The 22,831-nt window shown below is 41.7% G+C and overlaps 1 protein-coding gene across 14 annotated transcripts in view; it reads left to right on the top strand.

Moving 5' to 3' along the window:
* The first annotated feature begins 19,190 nt into the window (after positions 1-19,190).
* The window catches only part of PLEKHA5 (pleckstrin homology domain containing A5), a 170,839-nt gene continuing 167,198 nt past the window's right edge, over positions 19,191-22,831 (top strand). For 11 of the 14 annotated variants that reach the window (XM_040595030.1, XM_040595027.1, XM_040595029.1 and 8 more), the window contains exons 1-3: positions 19,191-19,328; positions 19,460-19,536; positions 22,582-22,639. In XM_040595030.1, the coding sequence (XP_040450964.1) occupies positions 19,231-19,328; positions 19,460-19,536; positions 22,582-22,639 (233 nt within the window). In that variant the 5' untranslated portion in view covers positions 19,191-19,230. The remainder of the gene's footprint in view (positions 19,329-19,459; positions 19,537-22,581; positions 22,640-22,831) is intronic. The other 3 variants (XM_040595032.1, XM_040595031.1, XM_040595035.1) reach the window with 1 other exon arrangement.

The raw sequence follows: 22,831 nt of genomic DNA, 5'->3' as shown, positions 1-22,831 counted from the left end.
AAAATAATAAAGGAGGCCACTAGTGCAGCGGAGTGTCAAAGGGAAACAGGCTTTCTGAACCATGATAATCTTATGAAGCAATTTTAAGTGACATTGGGCTTTAGATGCTGAATAGCTAATGCAGTAATATATGTATATAAAAATAATATGTGAGTAGACTTTACTTGTATTTTCTACTATAATCTTTCCTTTCTCTCTATTTTTCCTACCCATCTCCTTTATGTGTTTATACACAAAGGCTTTCTCAATACACAAGGAACCTATTAAATCTTTGGAGAAAGTAAACATGCATGCGAAAAGATGTTGGTATTATTCTGCACTATCTTACCCAGCTCTCTGAATGCAAGTACAGAATGTGAGCAGCAATGACGGACAGCTAGGGGTAGGTTTTCTGTATAAGAAAAAGCCCATATTTACCCCACAGCACTTTAATCTCCAGCATAGCACAGTTTCTATGTTAATGCAGCAACTGGCTCCTATATGAAAAGCCTGTTATGCGTACTGTAGATGCAGTGACAGCTAATGGCATCAGAAGCAGGCAGGCGGACAGCACAGTTGAAAAATAAATGACTAATAGGAAAATAACTTGGGATGTCAAGAGTGAGAGCCCCAGACTGCTGCTGATATACAGAAGGTATGTATATAAACAGGAAAAAGAAATATTGGCACACCAGCCAAGACAGAAGCAGAGCTTAGTGTGGAAAGTGTTCAGCAAGATAAACAGAAAAAGGGGAATTTCCCCCCTCTTAACTGCAGCTGTAGAGGAGAGCTCTGTGTGCCATACAACCCTTTTATTTTTACTTGTGTTTCATAGTCACAAACAGGCTGCCCAGTTATATATGATCTTTAATGATCTCATTCACATAAACATGTGCACTAAACCAGAGGATTGACTGTAACTTGTTCCCAGGTAAAACATGAAGCATTTGGGCCCATAGTCTGCAGTCAATTTCCAGACTCTGCAAAGATGAAGAGAGACCTGAATATTTTTTCTCATGCCTAAATTATTACTGGCTCAAATGTCCTGAATACAGATTAGAAGAATTACCTGATTATATTAACCTAGGGAAAGAGTTGAATAAAACCCATGATCATATTTCAGGAAAAGAGTCTCCATTAGAGAGTAAAATGTCTTTCCCTCTCCCCCTGTCTTGAGTACTTATATCCAGCATATAGTGCTTTTTATAACCCATTTTTGGGGTACTTGAATCCAATTGAATATTGTCTACTCTGTTTGAAAGATTATGAAGTCACCTGGGACTTATCTCCTAGGACAGCAATAAACCAACCCTCCTGACAGTCATAAACACATAACATGCCTGCACTTAATGTTTGCTCCATTCCATTTGAAATGTTAATCATGTCTATGTAAATTCTAGCGTACTGAACCTCAGTTCATATTAACTTCAAGTTACCTGATTTAGATACAGTAGAGGACAGCCATTTATTGGTCTTTTTTTAAAGATCAAAGAAGCTTGTCCCATAACATGTAAATTAATCTTAATGTCTCTAATTAGGTTATAACTTAGGGGTGCTTTCAGCTGTTGAAATAAAGTGATACTGTATGATGGGCTTAATATGCTCCAAGGATCTGATCTCAGCAAGTCACAACCACACGTCCTACCTCAGTCTATGACTTGCCTACCCTCATTGGTTTTGTTACAAACAAAATTTCAAATCTTTTTTCTGACACCTCCTCTTCAGCTCTAACACTGATGGCATTGTGGAAACACTCAGAGAGACAAGACTCCCTCATAATAGGTGTACGAGTTACTGTGGCTCTGTTGTGCAACATGTTCAGCAACTCTATATGACAGGGTCTAGAGGCTCTACATACTTGCTGATGAGTAAGAAATTAATTCACACTTCAAGCTTATTCTCCACTGCTGTATCTTATACAGGGAGATAAGTATGTCAGGGTGGTTATCTTGCTTTAAAATCCCAGTGGTGAGAAACCCTTGTACTTCCACTGAGAGGTAGCAAAGTAAGTTCAACGCTACATCATGTGCTTGTAAGTGACTCCACCTGCTATGTTTCACAGTAAAATAAGATATTTTTTTTGCCTCCACAAAGCTTTAAAGTGAGAAACAAAAATACAGGGTAGTCATCATGTAGGAAAACACTTTGTTTAACTTGGAAAGAAAAGCCTTAGTCACCTGGTGCAAATATATGTACTTAAACATAAAAAGGTGTGGCTGGCGACCGGACTAGCACTTCCATTTTGACAGGGAATACTGCAAACTCTCAAAGAGAAGCTACTTGGTAAGCAGGAGATGAGAAAACAAAATGTGCAGATGGCTGAATATTTGTTACACATGCAGCCCTTCTTCATGTTCATGAATCATTTCTTAAACTGATCCTGATTTCTGCAAGTACACTTGTTGATATGCTACGGGGTATATCTTTACAGCAACATTGCTAAGAAGCATGTATTATTATGAGTTATGTGCACAGGAAAGAGAAAATCTGACCCAGCTCCATCTGCTATCTTGTTATATCAAAATATTGTACTGTAAGGTTGCTGAGGTTTTTGTCTGTTTCTGTGTTTCTGGTGTTTTTTTAAAATTGTGGTCTCTTAAACTGTCTCTCAGTAAGTGCTGGAGTTTTTATTTGGGCTTCTCTAGGTTAATATTAAAATCAATATAAATGTTTTTCAAGTCATTTGTGAGAATTAACTTAAGCATTTGGATTTTCTGGAAACACTGAAGTTGGATATGCATAGGGTCACTTTTTTTTCGTTTTGCCCATACAATGGATGGCAGAAAAGCAGAGAAAGTATTTGTATCTAACAATCAGAAAGTGGTGCTAATGAAATAGAATTGGGGAAAAAAATTTAAGGACCTTAAGACATGTAATCATTTTCAAGAACATTCAAATCTTGCTCACAGATAGTTGGACAGCAAATATTGGGGCTGCACAAATAGCAAAATAAACTCCTGATTCCTATTTTTCAACATGTTTAAAACTCAGTTGTTCATTAAAATAAAACAATTCCAGGAACAGGTTTTAGATTCAAATGTGCATTTCATTGTGCATTTTTGCAAGTATGTTAGAACACACGGTCTGCATGTTCAGCACAGACTTCTGAGAAGTAAAAAAGTGCAGAATGGATTTGAGGACTTTCACTGGCAGCCTGTGAGTTTCACACTGAAATCTGTGATGTGCAAATGCTAACATTCTTGAGTAATCATATGAGCACCGGAGTGTTAGTAAAATACAGACCTTTGGTGCAGGATTTGACCACAGATTTTTTTTAATGGTTGGACAAGGTGAGAATGCACGTTAGGTGCTTTGTTCAAATATGATAGGCCCAGAGCAAGGAGAAGGGGCTCAGATGGGCCCCAGGTGGACCCACTCAGTCTGTGAGGACATGGACGAGGACTTGGGCACCAATGACCTTTAAGAACACTGTCTGTGTTCTGAAGAAACTAATGCAAGAGGGTGGTGGCAGAGTCCCTAAACAAAATAAATTGTGAGTCCAGGAATTAGAGAGAGAAGCAGAAGGCTGTGGCTGAGGCTTCCTATTGAAACTATTTCATGAGAAGGAGTTGGCAGAGAATTAGAGAGCTGAACACAAAGATGTCCCAATATTTGAGCTGGAATGGTCAGAAGAGGCTGGCTCACACAAGACCTAATGAAGTGGAGCTTCCCAAAAGGAAACTTTTTTCTATGAGTCATGTTTTTGTAAAAGCTGAGAACCTCACACTGTCAACTGTGTGCAAGGAAAGGGAGAGCAGACGGATGAGACTATGCCTGAGCCCTACATACAGATATGCAAATTTAAAGAGAACCACCCAAAAAAATCATAAGCTTATGGTAGCAAATAGATTTACATGTGAAAATTCTAGGTCATTCTTCAACAGCAAATCTCTCACTGAAGGAATTGCATGCACCTCACCATTACTTTAAACTGAAAATGTAGTCGAGTCATGCCAGCTTTAGTCAGTATTACAAGACCTACAGGTCTAATCCACCGTCCTGTAATATGAGTTGAATAGCATTTAACCTGTGTGCTGCAAGGTAGTGTAGGTCCATTTGAGACTGAGCATTTTAACTTCTTGTCTTCCTAAAATCAGTCATATTTGGGTCAAGATGAAAAATTATAGTGGAAGAGGAGAGCTAAGCTTAATACATAACAAATATGGGATATAATGAGAAGAATTTTTTTTTCTCTCCTACTGAAACAGATTTACTATGTAATTTTCTTATGAATAACCTTCCATGACTCTAACTAGCACACAGGTTGCTCTAAAACACCACACATGTGCTTCTAACACAGCTTTAAAGCAATGTTGGATCAGATATAGCTGAAACTGGCAACAGTAATTTTTTTTCTAATATGTCAGAGTAAACACAGAACACTAGGCTTATTATTCTGAGGTTAAATTGCCTCTTGGTTCTAGTGTGGGAAATATTACTGAGGTTATTTTTATTCTAGTAGCATCCATACCCTCTTATGACACTGGGCCCTCACTGACTTCATTATGGTTATATGTAGCTGGTGATATGTGATAGAGATGAAATGTTTGGGATTTGTTTCCTGGACGTTCACTAAGTCATGTCCAACTGGATTTATTTGAACCAAACTGAAAAAAATATTTATTTTTATTTATTTTGCAACAAAGCAGCTCTGAATTTATTAGCCATTTTTTTTCTTATTTATGTCTTGAAATATGTATATTTTTTTTAGTCCACAGGAGGCTGAAGCTTTACTTGTGAATAAATTATTTATAATATCATGATTTATTGTGGTGTTGTGGGGCCATTTTTTTCTGTCTGAGTGACACCAATTAGGGTCATCATCTGCCCAAGGTAGTCTGACTTCAGTTCTGGCCACTTGGAGCTATAAGAAGTAACATGTAGCTCTGACGGTATCAGACACTTTCTGAAGACGGACCTTTAATTTTATGCTTGCATCAAGCAGGAAACATTGTAGATAATGCATGAATATCAAAATGTTATACTCTTTTCCACAGAAAGCTGACTTAAGTTTAAGCTCTCTTAAACTATTTTGTGCTAGACATCTGGAGACAGTGATTTAAAATTCATTACATTATCCTGGATTAGAAGATATCTGGACATGTAAGTGATCTGGCACAGCTTTAGAAAGCTGTCCTGAAAATGTCAGGTGAAAACTCCCTAAATTGGTCTGAAGTTTGTCAGATTTGGTCACCAACAGGCGATTCTGGAGTTAGTAGCTTTCTCAGTGGGTCACAGACTGGAGACCTGGAACTGAAAAGCAAAAAGAAAAAAAATATGCTCCATTTGGCACTAAAGGCTTGAATTCCTCTGTAATTTCGTGGACTCTGGTTAGCCTGCTTTAGCTTTGATCTGCTATGTAATTGTTCCTTCTCTATCACACATGTGCTCCTGGGAGCTTCTGGTTCTTGGCAAGCTTGAAAATCAGGCAATTTATTTTGGTAACTAAGTATGGACATAGAAGCCCAGTTTCAGATACTTATTTTCCTTGTTGATAAATCACTGCTGGGCAGCTTCCTGCCAGCAGCACAAATGCCATGAAGGGCTATACCAGAAATTAAGAGCTTTTAGCCAAATCAGGACTTCATGAGGATCATGTATTGCAATATTGATTTCTATTTATGGATGAGATTCTTTAAGGATTATTGCCTGCTCTGTATATTTAAAGAAGGAAATAACTACAACATTTCCATTCCAGAAAAACAGCTTTGTGGCCTACTTGCTGCTGAAATCCATTAAGTGACTCTGCAGGGTGGGAAACAAGGTTGTTTTTTCTGTTTAGGTTATATATTTTACAGCTGTGTGATAGAGTATGAGTCTGTGTGGTCAAGGCCTTCCACCTGACTGCTGTATTTTTGTCCTAAATTTGTTTATATCAGCATCCCTTGTGGATATCGTAAAGCACTTATTTTCAAAGAAGTGAAATCATAAAAATATGCTGTTCTTTCAGAAACACTTTGTCAGTGATACAGAGGTCATTGCCAAGATGAGAGCAAACCTGGCAGAGGCTTGTTCCTTCTGCTCCACCCAGCTTTGCACAAGTTTCCAGCAGGCTTTTTAATGGTGCATCTCTGGCTCCAGTCAGCTGGCTGATGCTGAAATTGCTGTTGTTGTAAGGTCAGCAAAGGCCTCAGGGTTTGTTTGTTGTTTTTTTTCCCCTTGATTCTAAGCTCTTTCCTGTTGCGTTATTGCGTAACTGGAGCTCTTGACAAAACATGTGTCCCTAAGACTGCACTCTGGGAAGTGCTCAGTTAAAGTTGCCATGTTGCAGTAACAGTATTTGTATTCTAGGCAAAAAATTGTTCAACGGTTTTGGATTCAGCCGTGCCACTAAAGGCTTAAGGAGGCATTTTTACAACAGAAACAAACCAAACCAAATACTCAGTAAGCTGTTCAAATGTTTGTGTCATTACTAAGACTTTCATTTCCACTGGGACATAATGCTGGGTTGGGTTTGTTTGTATGTTTGCAATGCTTGAAATATGTGACAGGCTTCTGGTTTTCCTCTTCATTTGTTCTTATTTTTTAAACACGGTTGTTAAATGTTACAAAGATGCACCATTTTCTACAGTTGCTGAAGCACACAGTGAATGGACCTTTTCGGTAAGCAAATTAGATTCCATGCATTATCTTCATTTGAGATTGCATATAGATTTTGGTAAATACAGAATCTTTTAAAATTTTTTTTTTTTTTAAATAAAAGTAATTCTTATGATACTGTTTACAAGTTGTATATGTTAAGGCTGGAAACACTTCTCATTTCCTCTTCAGATTTTCTAGAGTTTTATGTTTCCTTCCATGCAAGGCAAGGTTGTCTGGTTGTCTTGTTAGACCTACATATGGTATACATTTTGTTCAGCTTTGTGTTCTCTGTCAGCTTTACCAGTCAGATATTACACTAGTAATCTGGTTCCCATAAGGCTGATTCTTTCTGAAGACTAAGAGTACTAAGGAAATGTTTAAGGGATACGACTGTAAACACAGGGGCTATAGTTAAGCTGATTCTTTCACAGGAAAGCATGTACCAAAAGCTTCTTCTGTCACCTATTTCTAATAGCATTTTGGCTTTGGATAACCTAACAAATATCTGATGTGCTGAATGAAGCAAGTATTATTCCAAAACCATACTTTCATTAAGTTCTGTGATGCCTATGGAAGTAATTGGCTTTTTACTTAAAAAGTACTTACCCAATACTTCCTGTCTTGGAAATAACTGCATTGCCTTGATACTTGGAAAGCAATGAAGAACTATGACACCAAAGGAAGTGGCAAATTATCTCAATCTTATTTTGTTCCTTTTTTTCAATCCTGTGAAGACCTGTGAAATGCATTTATTTATAGATTACTTTCTATCACCAGTGTAACCAAGCTCTCATTCTGCAGCTAACTCTTTCATTCCTGGCAATCACAGTGAAAGTAGCTAATAATTTCTCGCATTTTTCTTGGAACATTTTCTTCCCTTTCTCTAGTTTCCTTAGGAACTGGGTATAAACTGCCTACATATATTATGCCGTATAGTAATACTGCACATGTCCAAAATTGCACCAGGTCTCTGAGGTCTGCAACTGAACAGGCTTCAGGTTTTTGGTTTTTTCACAGTGATAACTGCTCCAAAAACAATTTTATCTTTCTTCCACTTACATTCATTCTTCTGTATTGTGGTTCCAGCAGTTCCCTAGGAACTGTCAACCAATATCTAACACAGCTTTCCTGGGTGAACATAGAGTCTACAGTCTTTTCAGACACATGGCTGAAACACTTGTACTCTTTTGGCACAACTGTCCCTTGCACAACCATTCTAGAATCAATTTGAATTCTCATCCAATTTGATTTATTTTTTGTGTAATATGAGGTTGTCTATCTCATCATGTTATTTCCTGTGGGGAATGTGGAAGCATCTTCTGATCTCAGTCCTCTGGGTGGTTTCCAATATTTTTAGCTATTTGCATCCTGATGTGACGTGGTTATATACTGCTGCTTTTCTTCCTTCTTGTCACCTATGCTGGATGCAACCCAGAAGCCTGGCCTCTTCTAGAGCTTATTGTTATTCTGCTTTTATAAAGGTGTTCTGGTGTGAGCAAGTCTATGGCACTAACACTACTATGTTGGAAATTTGGCTTTCTCATTTCTCTCATACTTCTTTTTTTGACTTCTTAGTGTTACTGGAAATGTTGTATATTCTGCTGGTGGCATAAAGAATGCTGCTGGCTTACATGATCTTTTCACTAGTGGTCAACAAAATTTAAGAAATTGTTCCGTGGGATAGCTGACCTGGTAAAACATTTTTTCCCCCCACAATCATGTAAATAGCACTGAACAACTCTTGTTAAAAAAGTATATTATTTCTCTGCTTGGTTTTTTTTGCAATCTTAGTAAGTGGCACTAGAAACAAAATCTGTCTGTCATTAATCAGGAATCAAGCATGTCTTTTCCTCTGCAAACTTTCTTCCTTTTCCACATTAGTAAAGGGACACACAGATGATAACAACTGCATTGTCCCATCTCCTACCACAAATATTAGGACATTTATCTGATACTCTTGTGGCTTCTCTGAATGTAGTCTAATACACCCACCAGGGTTTACATAGCTTCTCTAGCCTGGTGGCCCTGTGGCAGGGAGCTCTGCTGTTGCAACTTGCTGTGAAAGATTAGCAATCTTCAGGGCCTCCAGCATACTGCTGCTTACTCCTGTTTTCTGTTGAGCAGGGTTGCTTCATTCCTCTGTGCTTTTGCAATTCCCTCTGCAGTTGTCTTTGTTATAGGATCTATTTAAATGCCCTTCCCCCTGCCCTTACTCAGGAATTCTGATTTTCATTTTCTGTCATTTCCTAAGAATCAGGATTGCTTAATTTCTTTCCGTTTCAGAGTTCCCTTTCTTTCAAGCTTTTCCCAGCAGCCTGATCTCACTGAGATTTTCTTGTGGTTTTCCTGATTTGAGAATAGTATCCTTTTTTTAAAACATCAGGAATAATAATGCATGGTGGCAAAGCTTTGAGAAGTTAACTCTTCAATTTGCAAGTCTGCCATATACCTTCTTGCCCTCTCTAAAACCTGAAATATCTTGGTTGATGGAAGGAACAAGAACACGCTGAAGTGGCATGAGGCAAGCAAGACAAACACAGTACTTATCTGGAGAAATAAAGCAGCTGATCTAGACTTACAAAGAAGCAGAGATCTCAGTGTAAAAAAATGAAATGATCAGCTACAGAAAGAGCAAAACAGAAAGCCAGAAGCCAGTTGTAATGGAAGTTTTAGTACAGGAGAGAGAGAAAAATGGTGTCACATGGACAATGAACATAGAAAGTTAGTAGGCAGGTAGAAAAAAAAAGTGATAGCCAGAACAGACTGGAGGGAGGGAAACCTCATTATCTAAAGCACCAATGTGACTCCTCTAGGGACCAGCTGGAGGTGCAGAGTTTTGCAGAAATTATCACAAGAGAGGGCAGGTGCACAGCCAGTGTCGGAGAGAAGATGCAGCCTTTGTCAAAAATGAAGAGCAGAGGAAAGGTCCTTTTGTCACAGTTTTTACCTATTTCTGTGCTATGCTGGTTCTGTTTAGAAGAAGCAGAAGTGTAAATGGAAGGAGAGTGATTGAGTCAAAGGAGAATACTAGGAGAGGCAAAGATGATGATGAGGAGGAAGTAGGGTTCAAGGTGGAATGGGTCTCAGCCATTTCAGAGGTAGAAAAAGGAAGTTGAGACTGGGAGGCAAAATGAGAAAGTAAAAGCTAGTGGGAGCAGCAAGAAAGAAAGGAAAGAGAAACATAGAAACATAGGATCATTTAGGCTGGAAAAGAACTTTAATATCATTGAGTCTGACAATTAACCCAGAGCTGCCAAGTCACTAAACAATCTCCCTAAGCACCGTATCTACACGTCTTTTAAATACCTCCAGGGATGGTTACTCAACCACTTCCCTGGGAACCCTGTTCCAATGCTTGGCCACCCCTTCGGTGAAGAAATTTTCCCTAATATTCAATCTAAACCTTCCCTGGCACAACTTGAGGCTATTTCCCCTAGTCCTGTAGCTTGTTATGTGGGAGAAGAGACTGACACCCACCTCACTGCGGCCCCTTTTCAGGTAGTTGTAGAGAGTGATAAGGTTTGCCCTGAGCCTCCTTTTCTGCAGGCTAAACCACCCCAGTTCCCTCAGTCACTCCTTTTAAGGGTTGTTCTCTAAACCCTTCACCAGCTTCATTGCTCTTCTTTGGACATGCTCAAGCACCCCAATGTCTTTCTTGTAGTGAGGGGACCAAACACAGTATTCCACAGGCCACCTCAACAGTGCCAAGTACAAGGGGACAATCACTTCCCTAGTCCTGCTGGCCACACTATTTCTGGTGCAAGTCAGGATGCCGTTGGTCTTCTTGGCTACCTGGGCACACTCCTGAGTTGACTGCCCCTTCTTCCAGAGGTTGTGGACTCTCCTCTTTTTCCTGAGTTCCAGCCAAAGCTCTGTTCAGATAGGCTGGTCTTTTTCCTTGCCAACTTGTCTTTTGGCACATGAGGACAGCCTGCTCCTGCAAAAGAAAATTGATGTGCTAATCAAAAGCAGTATCTAAAATACTGAACAAACATCAGAGTGCTGTTTTACTGGAAGATTCTTCTGGTGGTAAGGGATTTGACTAGTGAGGTTATCAAATTAAAAACTATAGGGAACTTGATGCAGGACACAACAGCAATTCTTGTGTCAAAAAATCCCAGAAGCTTCTGGATATTTAATGCCAAATAACGAAGGGGGAGGTGGGGGGCAACCTACAGGGACAGCAGGGATGATAACTCTAAGTTAATAAATACATCAAACAAGATATTTTAAATATGCAGAAATATGTTTTAAAAAAAGACATTAATATTGCTCAATAAAGAAAATTTAATTTCAGAAATCTGGAAGTATAAGGATAAAAGGAAACTACTAGAAATGAAGCTGGGTTAACCTTTGCTACAAGCCGGGACAAATGGAAATAACTGAGGGAAAAAAGAGATCTATTAACAGCAATATTTAACCAGGGAGCTACAGACTGTGTGCAATCCATGAATTACTAAGTGTTTAAAGGAAAATAACCCTATTTTCAGTGAATATGTAGCCCTGCCACACAAGGCTCCTGCCTCTCCTCAAAAAGAGCACTCCACAAATCAAAAAAAGGTTGAAAACCACTTGAATGACAATAGTATATGAGAACATACAGACTATGCAGAACTATATGAGCATAAAACTTAATGTACAGACAAGCAACTGAGATCATGCAAGAACTAGCAAGACAAATGACAGTGGGTTTCTGGTTGCAACCGAGTGACCTGTTGGCTTAGAGGATGGAATGCTCTTCAACACAGTGACTGTTGCCATTGAAAGCTGGTGCCAGCAACTGGCTTAGCATAGCATTTTTAGTTCTCCTTCATAAATTCTTTCATCTCTTGTATCTTACTTAATGCATGTTACCCTTATTTTGTATTAAAGATGCCTTTTTTATCACTAATCTAGCGTTTTATTTAATGCAACTTAAAAGCCTTACATGTGAGCACTAGCAGAGGTAAAGACAAAAGATGGCCCAGAGAAATAATAGACTAGAAGAAGTGGTATGTGGAGAACACTATGAAGTAGAAGCTAAAAAAGTTCAGAGCAGATTAAATTCTCCAGAAATCCTTATGCTTTGAAGGAGATTCAATCAAATAACACAATTTTTCTTTAAAAAGGAGACAGGACTGATGAAAAGGAAGATGAATTAAGGTAACTCCCTTTCTGAGTACTGCAAGACCACAAGCACCAGATTGCAAATGAGAAATGCTGTGCTATAGAGATTTGAGAAAATATCGCACTCTTGGAAAGACTGAAATATTTGAGACATAGCAGTTGTACAAATTAAACCAAAAAGGAAATCTTTCAAGATACTTACAGGGTTTGAAAGTACTGTCAGTTGTGTAATTTTCAAAATCCAGTCTAAGATTAGAACACTATAGGGATCAAGAGACCCAAAACTCAGAAAAAGGCTTCCAGAAGAACACAGGTTTAGTTTAGTAAAGACTGTGAGAATTAACAAAACATTTTGCAAAAGCTTCTCATCACTGACTACAAGTGTCTTTAAAAGAAATATTCTGTATGGGAGGGTTCTTTGTGGGAACGGTTCTGACAGTTATGTTTCAGGTGGGATTTGTCTCCTCTGAGTACAGCAGTTTGTGATAAAGGTGTCTATTTCTGCCTGGGGAAGAATCTCATTGCTGTTAACAGAGTGTGAGTCGATGTAGTCAGAACAGTTCAAGGTGTGATCGAACTGAGCAGATATACATACCTACATCAGAATAAGAACTACACCATAGACTATATTGACTATATTGTCGAGCCCACTGCTGCTGTAAAAGTGGCCCTGTGAAATACCTTCATTTTGTCAGAAGAATGCAATCCCAGTACCTGAAATACAATGAATATGAGTTGGACACAATTTTGCAAGTTTCAGTAACATTTTTTTCAGTTATATATCTGTTCAGCACAAGTAGGTAAAACTCGCGTCATGCAGTGAACAAAATATTCTTACAGTGAGTAAAATATAAATCAGATGTAAAGGAAACAAATGTGAAAGAACAAAACACTGTCTTACCTCCCATTGGGAGAGCTGAAACTATGGAAGAACAGGAGTTCATGAAGATAAAATGAAAAAGATGTGTATAGGAAAGCTGAAGTACATGAAAATACACCAAAACAAGAACAGAATTTCTAGTAAACAGGTCAGGGCAGAAACAGTGCTAAAATGACAAAAGGTGAGTGCTGTTAACAATGTAACGACTGTTGGAACAGCTACTACCTCACATCTAAACATACTCAAGGAAACTTTAGAACAGTAAGTTAAGAGGTGGCCTGGTTTTGCCTATGATGCCGGGAAAATTACAGACTGAAAATAGATTACTTTTCTTATTATTATGCTATAACACTATTAAAGGATATCACTGCTACACTGGTAATCTTATGTCTAGTCCATAAAGACTGACGTATATATTACACCAACTGTGGTAATTACAGAAAATGGACCATGATCTGATTATGATGTTAAATGTATTGCAAAAATAGTATCACTTAAAGCACTTCATGGCTAAGGTATCCACAACATAATGGTTTTATGGAAAATGTCAAGACTGCAGCAGGGGTGTTTACAAAAATCTCATGGGTGAAACACGCTATTATTTCCCTTACTCTGAGGACAGACTATCCATCGTTGAAAGTTTAATGGGGATAGCTTGAAATTCATTATATAGTTGCTAGTATTAAATATAAATATGCTGCAAATTCTTGCTAGCCCCACTAAGGGGAAAAAAAAAAAAAAGGTGTGGGGGAGGGGAATGCACATGAGAAAAGATATGCGAAAAGATCACATAAGTGAAACCCCGTGCAGTCATAGGGCTCTGTGTATCTTACATAATGCAAATCAGAGATGAAGCCCTTCCAGATATTCCACATGAAGTTTCTCTTTATTTGTTCAAGCAATTACTGAACAAAGACAATTCCTAGGAGAAACACAGGTAATCTGCTTCTTCCAAAACACAGAAAGCTTCTGCACCTCCTAGAGTTTTAAACAGAGCAGGGACAGCAGCAATGAAGAGAACTCTGTGAAGAAAAGCAGATGTTGAAGTCTACCAGATACTGAAGAGATCTGTGAAACAGAGAGGGCAGCTGAGACACAGAATTTATTTGCGTTGTACTGTATATGATTTTCTTCTGGTTTATTCAAATGAGAGGGTTACTTGAAAAAGGAAATTTCCTGGCTTCAGCCAGCTGTGGCTAACAATGCTAGTGAAAGGGCAAATGGGATATTGAGATCACTGTATTTCCCTCACAATTTTTTTTTCCTTCCTAATATTATTTTAAACTAATCCTGGTAATAAATGTGATTTCAAAATGTCATTTGACTGTTGTGTGAAAGTCACAGGCAGCCATTGTTATGGTAGGCTTCAGAACTTACTAAACAAGAAGGCTTGTGAAACGGTGTGAAAAGGAAGAAAAGGAGGTTCCAGCTTTTGATCTTGAGGCCTCAGGTTTTTTGAGATATTGAATATTACACAATCAGCAAAAGAAATCTGAAGGTCCCTATTATGGCATACATCATTTCAGGCTGGAAGACTGGGCGAGAAGCTCATCATGGTATACATGACGTGGACGGTAAGGTACACAAGTCTCTGAAGAGACTTATTACAAAAAGAGTGTTATCTGTTCAAAATTGATGCAAATGGTCAATACAATTCTGACAAGATGATGCTGGTCAGAGGGTAATAAGCCCTTTTGCTTTTCTGATGCTGCCTGTCAGGGAAAAGCAAAACTCATGCTGTGGCTTTGGAGTTTGTTTTGCGTTAGTCTGACAGGATCTTTAAAAGAAATCAGGCTCATATAATGTCCCAAAGACATTATATGATGTCCCAAAGACATCGTATGTCCCAAAAGATAACAACATTTTCACACAACATAGCTATACTCAGAAATCATTAATTGCAGCTAAAAAAAGGTTTTGAAATGAGCAAAATTCTTTCAAGCATAGATTGCAAAACTTATTAAACTGCAAAACAGCACTTTGTTTCTACTGCCTAAGTGCAGGCTTTAGCTCTGTATCTCACAGCCTGTGAAAACAGTCTGCTAGGATATCTCATGCTGACGACAGGGAGGCTAATGACCCAATGCTTGTTCAGTCATATTGGTGCTCCACACTAACCCAGAAGAGGACTACTGTGCCACTTGTACCAATGACCCCTAGAAAAACTTGCAGCTTTCATTGCTACTGGACAGGAGCCCTGAACTGTTACCAGGCTCTTTATTTAGAGCAGAGAAGAGGCTCCACTCTACCAGCGGAGCTGTCTGCAGAGGCTGTGTTAGACAGCTTTTTTCCTCTTATTTCCTCTGACCTAGGCTAATTGTTTCTTTCATCTACACAGAGATACCCTGACTCCAGAGAATGTCAGTCAGCATATTTGTTGATTTTTCCCCACTTCTATCACTGAGGAATGTAGTCTAAACTAAAAGGAGGGGTTCTTCTCTTCCCACCTGGTGTGTTGGATCTAGTTATCAAGTGATAACTTGATACGACGAGCTGTATCAGCTTACTGATCTGATGGGAAATGAATTATTTGAGAGAATTTGTGATTTGTTTTCTACCAGATGAGCAAACTGATCTAATCCGCTGTGGGCTGCAATATTGGTACAGAGGCAAGAAAAACTCATGATTAAGGATGGGGCAAAAAGGAACCCACCCTTCAGCAGCAGCTCCCTCATGAGAAGGTGTAACATAAAACTGCACCACCAGCAATGGGCTTTTCTTGTGATGTTAAGCGTTATATTGTCTTGCTAGTTAAACAGCATAAAAAAGGTAAAGTCAAAGACTCCATGAAATAACGTCAACCAATTTGATTCATACTGACAGAACACACAGAATCAATCTTGATGAACACAATTTTGTGAAAGGTTTTAGGTGGAGTGTCGGCACTGCGGTCCACTCCCTGCTACAGAGGCTACTGGCTTTGTCAGACGCTATGCTTAGATGTAGTCCTTTTTTTCTTGGCTTATCCTATGTTGTCACCTCATACCTGTTGGGAGAGGTGTGGGTGTATTTCTCCGAGTCTTACACAATGAATGTTCTCCCAATGCTAGTTTTTAATTAATCCCATTTAAAGGGATCCATTGTTTTGCGGGCAAGGTTCCTTTGCCTCAGGAATTTTAAATATTTTGATTATGAATACATTTTTGGGCCAATTTTTTTTTTTTTAAACATCAATAAACTTACTGCTGCCTTAGTACTCCCTGACCCTGAGGGAGTTACTAGGAAAGCTACTGTCCTGGGGCGGCGAAAGAGGAAGGAAAAAAGGTGGGGTCACAATAGAGAACCATGGGGAAAAGCTCAGTGGAGCTTTTTACTTTATCCCAAGCTCCCAGTCACGTCATCAATACAATGGTCAGAGGGCTCTGCCTCCCACACAGATTCATATCTCACTCCACATCCCCTGTCCACTTCCCATCAGAGACAGAAGCAGCAGATAGATCAGGCCATACATGTAGAAAGCAGAGAGCGGTTGCATCAGTGCTGGTCACCACTTCAACAGTTCATCTTCAACTCTTCTGGGAAAAAAAGTATGGGCCAGATGAAGCATCCCGATGGATTTCTCTGGGTCTTGTAAATCAGATTGACCAATTTCACGTTTGGAATAATCAGCTTAATTTTATAAAAGAATGATGTGAAAGGTACAATATGTGGTGTCCTAAACTATGCATGGATTTGTTCCAGTGATATAAACTGCTTTTAAAAGAGATTTTTACTCCCCTAAGTGATGTGGCTTTTAAAAAAATATTATTCTCAAGTCCCTCTTCTAAGAGCATTCAGGCACTTACCTGACTGTAGAAAAGATGTACTCTTACTGAGCTTTGTGAAAACTCAATGTGTGATTTGTTTTTATCAAACTTTCAGACTAACTCTGAAGCAAAAGACTTGACTATGGAACCAACAGCAGTCTTCAGAAAGAACTGCTGGCACCAGCCTGCAGAAAAGATGAAGGTGTGGTTTCACTCATGCACTTTGCAGTTCATGGGCTCTGTTCCACAAAACATTTAAACTCTGGGCTCCCAGAAAGCACTGTGGGTGCATTGTGCATGGCAACTTGCAGGATTAGTATTGGCAAGTAGACTTGTAATGTGCCTTCCATGTGTCCCAGAACTAATACCAAATTTTATCTGATGACTCAATGCAAAATACATGAATCCCTGAACAATGGAGTAGAACCAAGATCTTCCATCACTCCATGGGTGAGCTTCCTATTCAAAAAGCAGCATCATGCCACCACCCTATAGCCCAATAATTATATTTGCAAAATAACTTCAAAAGGGCAGGATGAGCACCTCCACCATACTCAATAGTCTCAGTCTCAGCTTCAGAATAGCTTATAGCTTGCAGCAAAAACATCCTCCTGGGAAAAGAGTTGCATCGTTTTAAATGGCCTTCATCCTTCAGGCTGAAGAGGTTTTCTGTAGTGTTCATAGTGGTGACTCTGATGCCAACCTGTTTCCTATGAGTTATACAGAAACTAATCTTCTAAGTCCTTTGTAAGTGCGGCCCGAATGCGGCCGATTTATCAGGCCTCTGCAGCACTTGGAGGAATGCCTTGCCTGAGAATTCAGCCAGGCTCTGATGTATTTTAGGTACCACGCTTTTGGTTTTACCAAGATTGCAGCAATTCTAAACATACACAAAGCAGAAAGAAGGCTATAAGGCAAGGTCCTGGTAAGATTTACTCGCCTAAGGCAGGCATTTGGCAAAGCACATGCTGGGATTAGGCAGGATTTATGCACCTAAATCCTACCTAATTTGCCCAATTTACAGATCTGGGCCAATGTAAGCCTAGCTGTGCTGCATGCCCTCCTCTTCTAGAGAAGAAAATTGATTCTGCATGGTGGAAGGTATCCAGTGTTCTGAAGATGAAGGGCATTTGCTCTTTGCTTTAGTTAAGCTGCATGAGGAAGTATCAGGACATGACCACTACCACCTCAGGAGCCAAAACCACCACGTGTGATTTCACCCCTGCTGTTGCCAGGCAGCATTCCACAGCCCTTCAGAGGAAGGGTCATTATTCACTTTTACTCATCATCCACGGGCTCTTGCTCTTAGGAGAAGGAAACTGTTTATAGAATAACTTGTGTTTTCTCCAGTGTATCTTTTTCTGGTAGACTATAAATCTCAGGTGCTGTCAGTGGTGAGTGGAAATGAAGGGTATTGTTGGACAGGGAGGAATTCGTATACCCAGTAACATAAAAGATAACTTAAGATCTGCTCACATGTTCACTGTTCTTCAGGTCTTGAGTATCTTGCGTGGGGCAGTTGGGTTTTAAGGCTTTGACCACATGGCATGGTGGGGAACCAAACGACACAGCAGCTTGTTCTGTCAGATTTTATTTTTCCCCGAGGTGTTCAGAATGGGAGAGAGGACAAAACTGTTATGCAGAACACTGTCAGCTGTGAATTTCAAATTATTTTCTGGACACAGGAACACGATCAGACTTCCCAGCTTCACTCCTCATTCAGAAAGTGGTTTTGTAAGGCAAGATTCTCTTAGAAGTATCACAGCCACAACACAGTTTAAGCAATTTACTTTCGTCATGTATAACTGAAATCAAAGGCGTGCACAGCTACGTATGAATGCACATGCAATCACATTATTCATGTGAATAAAAGTACACACACACACTTTCATTTTTGCGGATGTGGATTTTAGCTGAATTACTACCACCTCCCTAAACACTGCAAATGTGTGCATGCCATATCCGAGATCTCTTATGTGATGAAAAAATATGGCACCTCTCCACTCTTGCCTCGGGAGACTACATCTTTTTCTAAGAAATTTAAAAAAAGAAAAACAACAACCAAAACCAAACCAAAACTTGAAAGAGCGTATTAACACCGCTGGAGGAAATTCGACAAAAGTTTTAGCTTCCCGAAGCAATGCGTGCCATTTGAGGACCCGGCGAGAGACCACCAGAGGTGGTGCCTCGCAGCGGCAGCTCAAACGGCCGGGGCGGGCGGTGCGGACCCGTAGCGCTGGCGGGGCCGGGCCCCCGGCCGGTGGGGAACCACCCCCACCAAGAACCGGGGGGTCAGCCCCGGGCGAGACGAAACGCAGCGATCCGGCTCAGCTCTGTAGCTGCGACACGGGACCGCCACGGGAGCGCCTCAGCCCCCGCGCTCCTCACAGCGTTACCGGACTGTGCCCGCCCGCGCCGCACGGCCGAGGCCCCCTCCCCCCGCACGGCCGCAGCCAGCCGGGGCCTCCGCACGCCCGGGCCTCGCCCCCGTGCCGGGCAGCCCTCCCCGCCTCCCGGGCACCCCCTGCCCCGCCAGGGCCGAGCCCGCCCGCCCGCGGGCCCCCTGCGGGCCGGGTGCGACGCGGCCCCGCCAAGCTCCCTCCCCGCTCCCTCCCCGCTCCACCCCGCCCGCCGGAACTCGCGCCCCGCCCCGCCCCGCCCCAACGGCCGCGGTGGGGGCAGGCGGCGCGCCCCCGCGGGCAGAGAGCCAGGGCGCCGCGCGCGCCCCCGCGGCGGGAGGGGCGTGCCCGCGCGGGGCGGGGCGTGCCGCTGCACCCCCCTCCCCCTCGCGCTGTGCCCTCCCCCACCCCAAGGTGTTGGCGGCGGCGGCGGCGGGGACGCGCTCGCTCGTGCCCGCGCCGCCCCCCTCCCCGCTCCCCCTCCCCGCTCCCCTCGCCTCTCCCCGGCTGCGCTGGTAGCGGCGGCGGCGGCTCGGCCATGGCGGCCCCGGCGGAGCTGAGCGCGGAGCGGCTGCGGGCGCTGCCCGGCAGCTGGAGTTACGGGATCAGCCAGGGCGGCCGCGTCTTCTTCATCAAGTGAGCGGGGGGCCGGCGAGGAGGGGAGCGGGGCTGGGCTGGCCGTGCGGGGGGCCGGGAGGGGCGTGCGGAGGGGAAGGGGGCGGCGGGGCTGCGCCTGCCTGACTCGGTCCGTGTGTCCGTCCCCGCAGCGAGGAGGCGAAGAGCACGACCTGGCTGCACCCGCTCACCGGAGAGGCCGTGATCACCGGGCACCGCCGCAGCGCAGGTAGGAGCCCCGCCCGGGGGTCGGGGGCGGCCGGGGCCCCCGGCCCTTCCCCGGCCCGGCCGCCCCCTCCCGGCCGCCCGGCGAGCGCCGCCCTCCTCTCCTCGCCGGCCGGGGTCTCGCCGAGCCCGTCTCCTCCTGGGCGCCCCCAGCCCCCGGCGGGCTCGGCCCCGCGGCCCCGTCCCCTCCGCCCCACCGCGGGCGCGGGCAGCGCCCTCGCCTTCGCCCCGCTGCCCCCCGGCCGCCCGGTGCTGGGAGCCCCCTCAGTGCCGCCGCAGCCACCCGAGGACAACTCCTCATCCCGCGCCGGCCGCACGCCCCGCACTTCTCGCAGTTGTTTGCCCCCGGGTTGAGCAAGGATGACATTACAGTGCAGCCGTGCGTCCACCTTGCCGTCAGTGGGCTCCTCGGCTCTTTCTTAAAACGCTGTCCTTTGCACCCGTGGTTTCCCTCCGTGTCTGTGTAATTTTCTCTGCTCGCTTTCACTTGCCTTGTATCACTCCTCTAATATATATATATATATATATATATAGTTACCATTAGAAACCGCCTTATTCCTCTTATGCTTCTTACAGGCTACCCCGGTCATTCACCTGCATAGCATCCTTGCGCAGTTTAGTATTAAACCACTCATCTTGTTTCGGTTTCCAGCAGTACCTAGATATAACCACGATAGGTGTGCTGGAAACGTAGAGGCTGATTTCACTGGTCACCTAGAAACCCTTTTCCTCCCTTCGCTTCCATCTAGGCTGAGAGTGTGGGTGGTTTCTAAGTGACTGCGAGAGGTGGAATAGGTAGGAGGAAAAGGGACTGAAACATTAGGAATAACTTGGAGGGTGGAATGTGTCGTCTTTGCTACTGCTGATTGTTCCACTCTGGAGAAGTAGCAGCAGGAGGTGCTGGAGGAGGAGGATTTACAGCAGACACTCTGGAGACCCAGAGCCAAACTCTTGACTGCCGGAATTGCACACAGGCAGCATATGCCACTGGGAGGTGGTGGAGTGTAGTAATAAGTGCAGTTGTTTTTACGTATGTAATCACTTGGATAATCGCAGGAAAATCTGCAAGTGAATTGGACTGTATCAGATTATTTGCTTTTCATGTTTGGTTAATACTTGCGCATTAAGAAATTAGAAATAGCCTTTAAAAAACCTGTGGGTAGCCTTTTTTTGTTTGTTTGTTTAGGGGTTCTTTCGAGTTGGAAATAGTTTGAAGCGCACAGGTTTATGGCTATTGGATTCTGCAGTTCAATTTGCAGTGAAGGTCTGTTGTTTGCAAGAAGTCATTTAATGCCAGGAAATAGAACTTCTGATTGCTATCAGGCTCCTCTTTCCCTTGCTTTCAGTACTCAGATTAATTAAGAAACTGGCCTTCATCTACAGCAATATGCATAGAGGCAGATGTATGGGAAGTGCTTTGCTTGTTGGACACTAATGTTAGCTGAGTATTAATTCTTTTTTCAAACTCATATCAGTGTCTGTTGACTGATGGTGATTTCCCAGTAATTTTCCAAGTGTCTCGTTTGTTTCTGCCGTTAAGTGCCTTCTAAAGGAAATGCAGTTTGCTTTTGAATATCTAGAGTATTACATGTAACATAGCAGGGTTATTATCAGGTAAATTAAACTTGTTTCTGAACGCAAGAGTGGGGCATGACCTTGGATGTACTGACCATTATTTATCAATCAGGTAGTGAAGTATCTGCAAAACAAACCTGTTTCTGTAGTTTTTCTCATTCATGTGTATGTTAATGAATCTCTCCACATATAGATAAAATCAAATGGATTAATTCTGGTGTTTTTTTATCTTGTTTTGCCCTGACCACTGTTTTGGAACCTGGTCAAAATGTGTTCAAAATACGTCTTCTCTTAAGAAATGATTTTTGGGCAAATAGCACTTCCTTTGGAAGTGTATATTAACGTGAAGCTCCTTTTAAATAATACTCCCAAGATATTTACTAGATGATGAGGAAGGCTTTGGCCACCATTATGAAGTGCTTTTTATTCCTGGATATGTTCGGTGCTGGAAAGATATTTTTATCAAAGTTCTTATAGCAGCCATAAATACTTCTGCTAGATAAACTTCCTGTTTGATACTTTGCCCTGTGCTGTTATCAAAAGACACCTTGATTTTTCTTCTGGAGAAGGTGGGAGTGAAGAAAAAAACAGCCAGAATAAATAGGTAAACTGGGGGAGGAACAGCACATGACCAAGGCTGAATATTTTTTATTTTATTTGGGAAATACATTCATGCTTTTATAATTCAATGAGTTAGTCTTATGTATTAATTACAGTTTTTATTAACTGGAGCAAATTTTTAAGGGTAGTGATGTACCTAGAGTTGCACTGAGGTGCCTGGCATCTTCAGAGCTTGCATTACATCAGGCAGCTTTTACTTGAAAAAAGATTGACCATTAGTGGTAGTTTGTTTTTTTTTTAATATCTGGTCTTTTAAGAGTGATAATAGAGAAGGAAAAGATGTACCCACTTCCTCCACTAGATTTGCATTAAAAATTATTTTCATGTAAAATTGAATAGAGTTGTAAACACTGCAGGAACACTTGTTAGTCACAACAGTGGTGGAATTATGCTAATATGATGCTAATGCTCTGTGGTATAGTTGATATGCCAGTTAAGATGCTTGTGACTGGCATGTAACGCAAACTCAGTAAATGGATTTTTGTTCAGATTTCTGCCTGTCAGGTAATTTGATGCTACTGAAGTTCAAGGCAGAAAGATCTGGTGATGACCGTGAGTTCTAGTTACTGGTCAAAGGAGGGAACACTGTTAAATAAGTGCATGCTTGAACCTTTGTTGTTATTATTTGAGAACGAGAAATCCAAACCAGATTTTCATGCCTGTAGCTTTTCTTGGATTACAGAATTTAAACTGAGATGGTATTGTGGGTCAGTTCTAAAATACTTGTTTATAGGACTAAAGTTTTCAACATGTGGGATGCACAGTTTTTAACTACTTTACTTTAAAGGAGTAGACCAGTATGACTAGCATAATTTCAAAAGTTAATTTAAATGTTTTGCTACTTGTTTTCCAGACTTACCCACAGGTTGGGAGGAAGCTTATACTTTTGAAGGTGCAAGATATTATGTAAAGTAAGTTGAATGTTTATCTGTCACAATACTGTAATTTTCAGTTAGTTTGTCTAAATGTTGCTGTAATCATGACTGTATTCCAAACAGAATTTTAATGTAATGCTATAAATCTAAAAGGAGTATTCAAGCTTGTCATGGTGTATGTAATCCTTTGTTTATTGAATTCTGCACAGCTAAAACAATTTCTTCAGT

This window comes from Falco naumanni, chromosome 5, assembly GCF_017639655.2.
Source record: "Falco naumanni isolate bFalNau1 chromosome 5, bFalNau1.pat, whole genome shotgun sequence".
Lineage (NCBI taxonomy): Eukaryota > Metazoa > Chordata > Aves > Falconiformes > Falconidae > Falco > Falco naumanni.
This window is presented reverse-complemented; position numbering and strand designations above follow the sequence as displayed.